General features: G+C 33.8%; 1 protein-coding gene across 1 annotated transcript in view; it reads left to right on the forward strand.

Moving 5' to 3' along the window:
- pcdh11 (protocadherin 11) overlaps nt 1–2,116 on the forward strand; it is a 450,559-nt gene extending 448,443 nt beyond the window's left edge. The window contains exon 5 of the mRNA XM_088926040.1: nt 1,716–2,116. Coding sequence (XP_088782166.1) covers nt 1,716–2,116 — 401 coding nt within the window. The remainder of the gene's footprint in view (nt 1–1,715) is intronic.
- Nucleotides 2,117–13,375: the final 11,259 nt, after the last annotated feature.

Here is a 13,375-nt window from a genome sequence, read left to right on the forward strand (position 1 = left end):
ATTAAATTTTATGTTTGTGAAATACATTATTACGTAAAGAGTTTACTGCATCACAACATTTAACTTCTTTACAACCAGAATGATTGAACAGTATATGGTCTGGTTGTTGTTAATGTCCTTTTAAAAATAGAGGACTCAAAAGTTATCAGTTCCCTTTGGAAATGGAAAAAAAGAAGAAACTTTAGCAATTTATGTTAAAGGAGGAGCTATCTGTGTAACTATCTATGTATACCACACATGGGTTAATCCCAACAGCTTTGTGCTTTTCTACAGAGAAACAACCAGAAAAGGAATAAAGGAATTTGTGTCTTCATTTTTAAAAGACAGCTTTCAGTGCAGACTAGATTGCTATGTTTTTTAAATTAGCTCCCTTACTGCTGGCACTTAAATGACCAAGGATTAAAGTAGGCCAGATGCAAAACAAGGAATATAGGGAAATCATAAAAGTAGTGTTAAATTATTGATAGCATTCTTATTTATGCAAATATGCAAAGTTATTTCTTTATGACAGCTTGAAGCAGAAGCCTAGCGGACCCAAGTGCCATTCCAACAATGCTTCTCTTTTTTATTGGGTTACAAAGATAGTACTATGGGCTTCCATCTCATTTTTTTTCATTTGCACTTACCATTTTACATCCTAATTATCTTAGCTGACAGGTTTTATTGCAAAGGCTTAATTCTGAAGCCTTTCCCTATGCTCATTTAACTTCTGGTGTCAAGGGGAGATTATGGAGAGGGAGGAGATGTGTGACTGAAAATACATTCCTTCCAACTTCCACATTTTTTTCTTTTTCCTTGTGCTAACATTGCTGCAAATATGAACCATAATGTGTTTCCTTCACATTATAACTATTCTCTTTACATATTTTCAATTAATATATACATTGTTTATAAGATATATATACTGTATAATCTTGATTAAATTTAAATGACTTGACTGAAAAAAGACTAAATATGGCAGAGACAATACACTAGTATTTAAAAGAAGCAATTGTTTAAAATATTGCTAAGATGCTTGTTAAATATTTTAAGCCAAACCCAGATGTAAACAAGATCATTTTTAGAGATTTAATTAAGCTACTGGGAATTAACTTTATTTCTTAAGTAAACAGTAGAAGGCATTGGGAATTTAAATGCAAAAAGGCACAGTGTTTTTCTTATAATGGCATGAATTGATAACTTATTTCAGTTTCTTATTTTTTAAAGTTAGAACTCTCCAGACTGTTTACTTCTTCTAATTTCTAAAGGTCAATTATAATTAACATACATTCTTTCTGCAATTTTAAAATTGATTTATTTAATACATGCACTTTCTTATCGGGCCTCCTATGATTTTAGAAGTTGCATTTTTTATAAGATTTGACTAATAAAAAACTGCAAACATTCTTCTTCTCCTTCATCTTCTTATAATCAAATTGTATTATAGATTGGCGACATAAAATAATCACAAATTTGTACAATAAAGAAACACAATTTTATAGATAACTATAGCATAGTTTATTATATACTTTATATTTAATTCTTCTCAATTATGTTTTACACTTTCATAAGACTGTCAACTCTGTGCTGTTCACATTAGTTTTACGTTACTTTGGTTAAGGCCACACATGGAAGAAAGGAAGAATAAGCAGAAACCACCCTAAATATTGAATTTATAATACATTTAAGAAACATTTTAAGTAATTAACAGTGTCTTTCTCTTTTTTTAATTATAGCCATTGAAGTTAATCTGCAGAAAGCTCTTGCAGAGGCCTCCGAAACCTGCACTCAGGAGTGTCTCATTCTTGGCCACTCTGATAGCTGTTGGATGCCACCAGCTCTTACCCAATTCCAGCAAACAACAAATCCAGCACTGCCCTCCTTTGGATTTCAGCAGGGGTGGGCCCGTGGAACCAAGCCTGATGGTCGTCACACTCTGAGCAGATCTGTCCCAAAAGAAGAGATTGATAAGGGTCAAGGGAGCAACAGGCCACAATTCTACAACACCCTGGAAAGACACTGTAGCAAAAAAGAAGATGCAGTCAAGGTCATCCCCCTGGCTAACTTCAATCCTTCGGGTCAGCAGGCCCCTGCTTCTGGGGGAAACCCTGCCTTTGTTCATGAGCATCAGTTATAAAACCAAGCTTTGGGAAGCTACTACCCACAGACAAGTCCACAGTGAGCTGCAGTGACTTCTTCATGTCTGTGCCACATATATTTGTATGTCTGTGGTTAAACTGGCTTGCCAATATCTATATAAAAATGCATAATTCTAATAATTATAATTGTAATTCTGATCATATTTATGATATTGTCATCAAAAAGAATTTGTAGAAAGCAACAATAATACAAGAACATGACTTTTTGTTATATACAACTGTGAATTAATCCTGTACTATCTGTACATATAACGATAGTTGTATGCCAAAGTAGCTCCTAAAAGGAAAAGAAGAAAGGGGTGTTGTTTGGTTAGTTGATAAAATTATGTAAATTTCTCTTGAAACAAAAGAAAAGCTTGAAAAAAAATACAAGTCAGGAGTCAGGATGTTGACTGCAACCCACTTTCTAAAGCAGGAGTAGAAAACAACAGCAACAAAACAATAGAACTAAAGAACATATGAGGACTATCTAGAGCCCAAAAGTTCAGCTAAAATGTGTTGTGATCACATTGAGTATTCAATACAGTATGGCAAGTAGATCTCATTTGCAATCTCAGAATCTTGGTATGCATTGTCTTTGTGTGTGCCTGCAAAGTTTTATTCCTCTTCAGCAGCTGCACCAAGTTTTTAAGTTACTATACAAATGTTTATCATGTTTTAATATATTTTAAAAAAAAAAAAAAGAATATTATCAATTGGAGGATAAAGTTATTTTTTTCCAGATCTTCTATATGTGAGCAATATCAGTTTGTCCATAGCCTCATTATCATGCTTTCTATTGTAGAAGTACCTGTTTTTGAAAGTCTCATTAACTCACATGCCCCAAGATTAAGGAATAAAGAGTAATTATTCTTTTTTAAATTTTTTACTTTGCGGTATTAAACAAACCTGAAAGCTATGTGCATCATGGCATGTAGTATGGAACCAATTATCTTAATCTCCCCTTTGGATAATTATTTTGGTCTGTAATAAACAGAAAAAAGCATAGCCATGAAAGAATGCAGTTTAAAAATGAACTGATTCCCTATTAATTTCTATTTTACACTTAAATGAATTTTCCCTTATTGAAATATATTGCATATGAAATATATAAATCAGTTAAGAATTTTTAAGCCTCCAATAATACTGTCAGAGTATGACATAACATTGAATAAAAGAATAAAATTGCGTGCCTGAACTTACATCAAATAGAAATACACTATACTTAGATTCAGTTATAACTTTTGTATATACTTATGTTTTTTTTTAAGATTAGTGCAGTGTTATGCTGATGTGCACCATTCCTCACAGAAAAAATAGGCAGTGCTTCATTTAACATAATAAGTGTCAGGTTCTACATAAATGGAGTACTGAAAAGTCATGTGTCAGTGTTCAATCTTCTAAGCATGGCTTAAATAATGGGAAATAACCCTGTTTCAGGAAACCTTGTAAAATACAATTATGGTTTCTCTCCTAGTTATGTAAAAAATGATCATGTGGAAATCTTGTATTTGCCAGTAAGTACAAACATTGTTGTCATTAGCTGATGCTTGCTGTCCATGTATAAACCTGTTTCAGTTGCGTGCTATGATGAGTGTCCCACTGATGTTTAGACAAATCTACATTAAAAATCTGGTGTGATTGAGAAAATTTGTACTCAATATTGTTCTACCTGTATTTTCAATTTTTTTTAAAACACAACTCTTCCTCCTTAAATAAAATTAACAGTATCTTAGATATTAATTTGGTTTGCTTAGTATAGGGTTTTGTGGAATTCTGTGAGTTACATACTGTAAGTATTGTAGCACAATCTATTTTACAATAGTGGTGTGTACAGATAAGAAACAGGGAAGGCATTGATTGTATTTTGTTGGTAAAGTGTATCATTTCCCCATATTCACCCTCTTAAAGATCTGTAGTTTGTTCTTTTAATAAAATACCAAAGTTCACAGATAAGCTAAAAAAGAAAAAAAATGTTATTTTCCTTATCACTCACCATATCTTAACAATATAATTTTCATGGATCTATCTTCCCTTGTTTCCAGTTTTACCATTACAGAGATCTACCATTAAAGAAAACAATCACAAGACAGACTCATAGAAAGCAAAGTGTTGGACACAATTGCAAGTCTCTATAAAAAAAAAGAATATTCAAAATATAAATCATCATTGAATTGCAATGATATTGAATACGTAATTACAAGTGTAAATTAACAAACTACTGTTACAAAAAAAAATGTTGAAAAGAATGATTTCTGAAATTAAGGATAGATTGATCTCACTGTACAAGTAGTTACTAAGATTGCTGGCCACACAGTCTGGTTATCCAATAAAATGTTCTGATACTTTTTTCAGTAAAATGGTAAAATAGAACATCTTAATAGTAACTGATACTGAAAATAAAAGTGAGTTTTAGATAAATTTATGGTTCTTGTTTAAAAATGATAAACTATTTGTGTAATTTTTGTGGGAAACATTTAGAATTTTTTAATGCTTCCAAACAATTCTTGATAACATTACTTAGTACATTTTGCTGACACTCAAAGCTCACAGGTCAGTGATCCAAAAAATTACTTCATTATAAATTAAGTTAAGAGTCAGAGGAATTATATGTGCCATAAGAGTTTTATGTAGACACAGGATTGTTCTGTTGCTCGTTGAACCAAAAGATGACACAATTGCATTGGCGGCTATTCCCCAAACTAGCTTTATAATTGTTTAATACATTTAATTAAGGAGAATAATGATGGCAGAGCCAACCCACAGAGAGTCTGACATCTGTACACCCAAACCAAGGCACAAGTATTCCTAAATAAAATACTGGGTTTTATCTGGATAATAATATTGTTGTTTTTTTATGGAAAACCCATTTTCCATTAATGCTAAACAGAATTAGGGATGGTATTTTTGTTGTACATTACATGCTTGAAAACTTCAAAGATATTAGCATGAAATTGTATTGAAATTTATGGACTATACTCCAGATATTTGTTTACATTAAGAAGATATACAATTTATGGACAATGATCCACTCATGTAATCCAGGGAGTGTGATTTTAAATGCCTCAACAGCACATTATGATAGACTGTTTATATCTCTTTGAAACAGATTAGAATAATGTTGAAAGATTTTAATATTTCTAAAGACTTGTGTCAGCAAGAGAAAATGAATGCCTAGGTTTTTTTCAGTCATAGGGATGCTTGAGGGAGTGTAACACATGCACTATGTCTATTAGCTTTAATGATTTCAACCAGTTTTAAATGTCTAAACACTCAAATTTAGCTCTCCAACCCTCTGAAAAATAATATGCTTTATAAAATGGTAATGCACTACCTGTAGAAGGTAATTTACTACCTTTTTATTTAATTCAAATGGCTATTTTTTTTCAAGGTCACTATTTAGAAAAGAATAGCTTTACACATCATTTCTTACACAAAGTTGGAGTTAAAGTACTATATAATATTTTACATCTGTCTACTTATCTTACGTCTTTCATGGACATAAAATGTGCTAATATAACATTCATATTAAAAGATTCTTGTTATGACACCCTTCTTCTGATTATGGCAACTTTCTATTGATTGGTTACTACAAAAATATCTGAAGCCTAAGTTATCTTACCTAATGCAGAAAACATATAAGATCTGGTAAACATATTTTAAAATGTTTTAATAATGTACAGATGAAAAACTACTTTTATGGATGTGTTGACATTAATGACAAGGGGACGACTGAACAGGGCAACATCCAAGTGCCAAAGGACTCACTACATTGCCAAAAAATATGGTTTATTTAATATTTTGGTTTTTATTTTAATTATTAGCTGGAATGTGTGGTGAAATGCATGACTATCTGTATTTGTCTTTTTTGTTTTCTTAAATTAAGTTAGCAGTCCAATTTTTAACATACTAGATATTGCCAAATCTAGATAAGGCAGTTTTATATGTCTTTAATTTGACATCAGAAATTGTTGTAGAAATATTCTAATGAAGAAATATTCTTCTAATTAGTTGTCCTACATTCCCATCTGCATGTGATAATTACCACCAGTGAGTGCTATTATTGCCCAGTAAGTGTTCTGCAGCTATTCAAACCACTTGTCAGGTGGTGTGGTCATCACCCTTGGATTGTATTTTAGCTGTGTTCCTGTCAAAAAGGAAGGAGTTCTCCCCAAAGAAACACAAGTAGGTGGAGCAATCTGTGTTCTGATTGCTGCTTTTGAATTTAAAAAGCCTGAGGCACAATATTTAACAGAAGCAAACGTAATTCTTTTACTTATTTTGATTACAAAAATTGTGATGTATGTCCTGTGTAATACATACTTTATATATAGACAAATGGTATGTAAATCTCAAATCAGTTAAAAAATCATTTATACTTATATAAATGTTTACAAAGGGGAACACTAGCTGGTCAAGCCTGTCTTTTGTTCCAGAGCTCTAAATATTCTGCTTACCTGTAAAAATCTTGCATACACTGTTGAAATTCTAAAGAGACAATCTGTGTTTAAGAGCAAGAAATTATATATATATAATTGCCTGAATATTCTGTATGTAGGCACCATGTATCATGTAAAAAATGTAAAAAAGCACTACTATATTATAACTGCTTGAATATCAATAGAACTTGCTATTTATAACAGTTGTTGGAGTTCACAATTACTTTGATAGAAACTTTCCTGGTGTGTCAGTAGGTTAAAGTTATTCATTTTGATACTTATGTATTGTCATTACTATTTAAAATATCCCATCCACAAACTAACTTTAATGTGGAAAATCACCTTACCAGATTTATTTGGTGTGATTTTTTCTTGTCATGACATTTTACTTGAACCATTAAATATTGTTATCTTAAAATAACAGTTCTAAGTACTTTGTATTTTCTCTCGTTTTATGATTGTATATTGTGTTCATCACTTACTACAAAATATTCAATAATGCCTCAGCATGACCTTTAAAGTAATTTATTCTGGGATTTTTTTGCATCTATCCAATTAACCTCAGAACTATGGACAATATCTGCATTATATGCACATATGCATACAGACCACATATGCAATAAAGATTTTACCTTTTTATCACATTCTAGACGTTTAGGTCTTAAAACAACTTTTAGCCATTTTAATATAGTCTCTTACTTGTCTAAAATCAAATCCACCCAATTCTATTAAAAGAGCTGATACGTGGAATATTTACATAATGATTCAAGCGTTAGCTTGCCTTTCTGGATGCAGCAATTGTCATAAATATTTTATTCCTCTTGAGACACCTAAAGATAAAACATTTATGTGTTTTTTTCTAGTTAGATTACATCTCACTTGCATCACAAGTACTAGGAAAAAAGAATTTATTTCATTGACTTGGATGCTAAATCATAGTATATTTTAGTAACATTTCATTTGCTCATCCAAAAGTGTCTAGGAAACTACCTGGGACTGAAAGTTGGCCATGATTCTGTATGTGTCATTTAAACATTAGATTGGCATTTTGAAGGATTTGACTTTACACAGACATGAAATAGGTCAATTCATTTTGCTTATTAACATTTGCTATTAGCAGTGTGTCTACTGTGAAAGTCACAGGCTAGTCGCATGTGTGGTTACTGCTGCAAAGAATACAAGTTGTACATCTGTTACAAATGCTCTGCATCACATTGCACATTGCTAGGCTGGGCTAATTCTAATTCCTGGGCCAATTTTATCAGAAGCCAATTGTAGCAGCATTGCTTGTTAATAAGACAGGATTAAGTGTTGCTGTGCTTTCCTAAGTGAGGCCCCATCTCTCTACCTCATCTCTGTGGTGCAGCCACAGAGAAGCTTTTCATGCAGTTCTGATTTACAGTGTTTTCTCTCCGATAAATGCCCCAAATGGGGATGTGCTCAGCCATGCCTGGCTATCATTATCAGTGGCCATTCCTGACACCCATCTGTCTATGGAATTCCTGGGAACCTCTGGATTGCGGTCCTAGATGTCAGAGGTCATTGTTACTCATCTCTCACCTTGACCAACCAATGAGGAACCTGCAGGGCATGGTAACCCCACATGGGTCTGAAATGCCCGCTAAACTTTCTACCAATCATCACACGTCTGTGTCTTGGTTAAAACGGGCTGCACAAACTCAGAGCTTGCTCACCTCAGCCATTTTTACGTACCCTCAGAGACAATCATGTGACTGCCAGTGTTGTCTGCACTGGGACTTGGACTTTGTTTTGAATGCTGAAGCCGAGGACCCCGTATGTACCCAGACAGAATTCTTCAACAACCAACATGAATGCTCCGCCTGATCAACGGAAGCCTACTGTTGGATCCCTGACGACAATCTGGATAGTTTTATTCAGAAGTAGCACTGTACTGAGAACAAACCAGTCTTCTTCACATCTAAAGAATGACTCGCAGTCACCTCTGTGCATACAGACTCTCTACTAGTAAGCCAGACTACTAGTAGATCCCCGAGAGAGGTGACTGCACTGCGCACCGCAGTTAGATTTCTCCCTCTTTCTGACTCAGAACCGCACCATGATTGGTTGGCATCGAGACAGAACCGTCCCTAGGACAACTATCGAACTCTGCAGTGATTGGACGCAGCCACCAGCTGGCCTCTGGTGTCCATGCCAGAAAACCCAAATCCAGTGGATAAGTAAACCCAATGTTCTAAACTGCATCTCAAGAATTCAGCTGTTACCTCAACACAAGTTGATATCAATTTAATTTAATATCAATTATGCAAAATTTATGAATAATAAGTGCATCTCATATATTGAATCCGTGTGTGTGCGTTGCTGGTTGTTCTGACAATTGATTGTCTAAAAGAATTACCTCGTGGTTACTGCTACAATTAATAAATAGTCCCAGTGAATTCACAAAACTCCTACACAATTAACCTACCAGTATGTGTTTGGACTGTGAGAGGAAACCTGAGCACCCAAAGGAATTCCAGATGAACATGGGGAGAACATACAAAATCCAAACAAATAGCACCCCAGGTCCAGAATTGATCCTAGGGACTGCATCACCTTACCGCTCTTGAAATTACTATTTTAAAACTATTTTGTTAGCATGTTATTGAGACTGGTGGCTTGAAAATGCATTGAACATGCCTTACATTGAAGTTATATTGAGTTATGCCTCAATCTTCATCTGTTGTCTCTTGTATACATGGAACTCCAGTACCACATGATTAACAAATTAAGCACAGTCTATCCAATACTCTGTCATTAATGGCATGATTTATCTAGTGCTTACACAGCAGTTTTAGGTAAGATCACTTTATTAGCCATATACAATTTCTTGCATTGGGAATGTGTCTTTTCGCATACCCCAGCTTGCTCTCTATGAGACACACAGACACACAGATGGGGAGAGAGTAGCTTGGGGTCAGAGGGCAGGGTCACTCATTTATATGTCACCCCTGGAGCAGCTGGAGTTAAGGGCCTTGCTCAGGGACCCAACGGAGTAGGATTCCTCTGTTGGCCGGGGGATACGAACCAGCAACCTTCCAGCCACAGGCACAGATCCTAAGCCACAGAGCCAACACACTGCCCCAAGAAAAGAAAGCTCAGGCCGGGAGCGGGATTCAAACTCCCAACCTCCAGCATGCGGGTCACATGCCAAAGCCATTAAGTCACAAGACTGTATCACTGTCAACCATGAATGATCACTTAATACAAAATGATGCCAAAGCATTAACTATCCAAATTCTGTATACTTTATTTTTCAAAATCATACTTGAATAAATAGAATGATATCAAATACCTTTGAATCATTTCTCAAAAAGAGTAATAAGATGCACAAAATTTTATGCATCTTATTTTTATTTAATTGATTTAATTGTAGGGGTTTTCAGTTAGTACAGAGATGCCATTGTTCTGGGTAGGCTGCTGTGGTAATGTCTCAAACACTACTACAAACTAGAATATTACAAATAAAACATTTTGCTTTTAGTATAGTGCCATGTTGAAAATTATATGTTGTATGAAAATATATACAACATATACAACATATACATATAATCTGTAATATGCAGATTATGCAGAGCAAGACATAGGTCACCAATTGTATTGTACTGTATATGTTTGGCAGGAAAGCATATTTGTGGTCTAGGTTCTTCTTAAAGTTGGAGCCTAAGCCTAGGTCAACATGGATAGCAATACACTATGCTTGAAGAGTATAATATTGAGACTGAAAAAATTGGGGGTGAAGATGAAGTGCATAATATTAAAACACTTCAGAAAGGGATGTGCAATTTTGCATGTGACTGGTATTTCAGTTACAGATTTCCTTAAACACTGCAAGCCAAGTGAGGTATTATGGAGTCAGTTGTCCAGTGCATTTCACCTCATGCACTGTAGTAGTAGTAGTAAGTAGTAAGTAGTAAGTATTGGTGGTTTTGCATTTTTTGTATTTAAACTGTGGTATAAATAATGGTCAGTTTTCGTATTATTTTGGTGTGCAATTGTTTTATGAATGATAAACAATTTAAAAATAAAATTGAAATATATTTACCGAACAAAAGCGAGCACCAACACAAAAAATGATGTTGGAAGACATATATATGTACAGTATATGGAAATGTGTGAAAAAATATTTTTTACAGATATTTGTTTTTGTCTTTCTTTTTTCCACCCTATGCATTTCTAGTTTAACTTGGCTTCCTCAGATTAATAATAAAATAGAAAAGGATACATCAATACAAACAAGAATAACAAGCCACTGTGATAATACTGGCCTTAGAAGCAAGAAATTAAGATGTTATTAAACAAGGAAAAGAACTACATGGTGGAAGAAAACTCACCTGGATAACCCATTAACTATCATGTTTTTTTTTTGTTTCTAAGCGTCTTTTCCACTTTTTTTACCACTCAGAATTAAACAAAAAACACATTTTCAAAAACTAAAACAAGAATTGTGACACCTGGTGCTTTAGGAGCAATAAAATGTTAATGATTCAAGCAAACTTTTCAAGAGTGTATCCCTTGTATCTCCCAAAGAAAACGTAATTACAATATTTTCTTAACTTTATGATGTGTAAAGTAGGTTACCCAATCAATTCAGCAGAGAGAGCCAAAACATCTGGGCAAAGCCATCTTTAAACACATCCAGCTTTGAGCAGAGCTGACTGCAGTAAATTATTTGTTCAATTAAAAAATACTATTGAAGAACAATAGCAAAATAATATACTTTGAACTTTTAAATTATTTAATGACATGGTTTAAGGATTCTCAAGTCTTTGGTGATACACATGCAGGACTGACATTTTCAAAATTATAATATAATTATATAATAGTATAATTTTGAAAAGAGTCATTCAATTAATTATACTGGAAGCCCAAGGGAGTTCTTCTACAAAATTTGTGGTGATTTGTGTTATTCCTTTCCACTTCTTTTTTAGTGTAGAAAACAACAGCCCTTTTTGCAAAATAAAATTAATTGAAAATAAAAATCTTCCACTTTTGTTGTGGAAATGATTAATTTTCCATAATATGTGAGAAGTACGTGTGAAATGACTGCATCCTCATATTCTAGTAAATAGCCTCAGTGGGTGTCAATTGTTTCTTATGTTATTGGTGGTTACTAATTGCATTTGGATTTTTGTTTTGGAATAGTCTTTTACTTTGTTGTGAGACTTGAAAAAGCCTGCACTTTGGTAGGGTCTGTTAAAATATTTTCTACATGCAAAATCAAAGTATGCAAGAGATTTTGTTATTTGTCACCAAAATAGAACATCTTGGTGTTATCTCTTATCTTATGTTTTTCAGTTTTATTAAATAAACCTTTACAATTAGAAGTTCTATGTGTGTGGACTGGGCATTTCTTTATTGACTCTCCTATGGTTTTGTTTTCTTTCAAGCCAATGATGTTTAAAAGACTGCTATTTGCAACATTTTCACAAATTTTAAATATGGTAATATGTATGACCTAATTCCATTTTAGAAAGTTTAGAAACTTATTTTTCTAAACCCCCCTATAACAGCGCAGGAGACCCAAAGCAGTCTAATCTGTTAGTGTTCCATTTGTGCCAGTTTGTGCTGCTGAAAGTAGCTTTCCAACTGCTTTCATCCCCAAGAAATAGTGTTTTCTATTTTGGGTAAGCATGTGACTGTCTATTTAAGTACGTTTACAGCTAGTAAACGTTTTTTATTACGTTTTGTGAAAACCTTCTCATTAATTTACCTACAGTACCAGTATGTCTATGGACTATGGGAGCAGCCAGAGAAAACCCATGCAAATACAGGGAGAGTGTGGAATCTCCACACACAGAGCACCCCAGAAATTGAACTAAAACTGCTTATACCGGTCATTCGACCACCAGAGAGTAAGGGAATTTAAAGATGCCCTTAAACAGAAATCACAATTGAGATTTTCCCATACTTTTAAATACTAAAGCTGCAGGCAAAGTAGCTACTGCCTGTTATCGGTAAATATTAATATTAAGTGTAAATGTTTAAATCTAGATGAAGGCAGTCTGCAAGAACATCTGTAATATTTGATGCATGGTTATCTGTGGATATCACTTCATGGATTTCTTTAAATCAGCAACTTTCCTTATTCATTTTAACATTATTTAGCTTGACCTAAACAAAACTGTTTCATGTCATAATGCATAATGTTACTTGTACTGGAAGTCAAAAATGTAATTTATGTGTCAATGTATTTTGCTTACATACTGTACCAAAAAACTGCATTTTGTCCTTGGTGAGGCATAAATGTCCTGTTCATTTTAAGAATCTAATATTTTAGATATTGAAAATTAATAAATGTCACTGTACAATATCTAAAAGTATTATAAATATTTGTATTTTTCTTTGTCCCCTCATGCCATAACTAGGAGTCAAAATGCATAATAAGGCCTTAGCAAGACCTGCAGAACAGCATGATTGAAAAGAAGATATTGTAAGCATGTCTGTGTGAAACACTATGTAATAAGTGATGAAATGTGGAGCCTAATTAGGAGATCCTAATCCTAATTGGGTGAAAAATGTCAGACGTAAGAGTATTTTTTTCCTAATTTTTTCCTCATGGCACCAGGACGCTGACATACAAAGCTAACAATCTTTTTTGAAGATAGTTAAAACATGTTTACAGTGAAAAGAACAGCTCTTCATGTCTATGTATATTCAGGCTTAAGAACATACTACTCAGATAACTCAGACTGACCCCAGTGCTGAAATATGAACTATTATATGGGCAGAGTGGTGGCTCTGTGGCTAAGGATATACTCATGTGGCTGGAAGGTTGCTGGTTCAAATCCCACAGCCAGC

The sequence above is a fragment of the Atractosteus spatula genome, chromosome 9 (genome assembly GCF_055471065.1).
Source record: "Atractosteus spatula isolate fAtrSpa1 chromosome 9, fAtrSpa1.hap1, whole genome shotgun sequence".
NCBI classification, from domain to species: Eukaryota; Metazoa; Chordata; class Actinopteri; order Semionotiformes; family Lepisosteidae; genus Atractosteus; species Atractosteus spatula.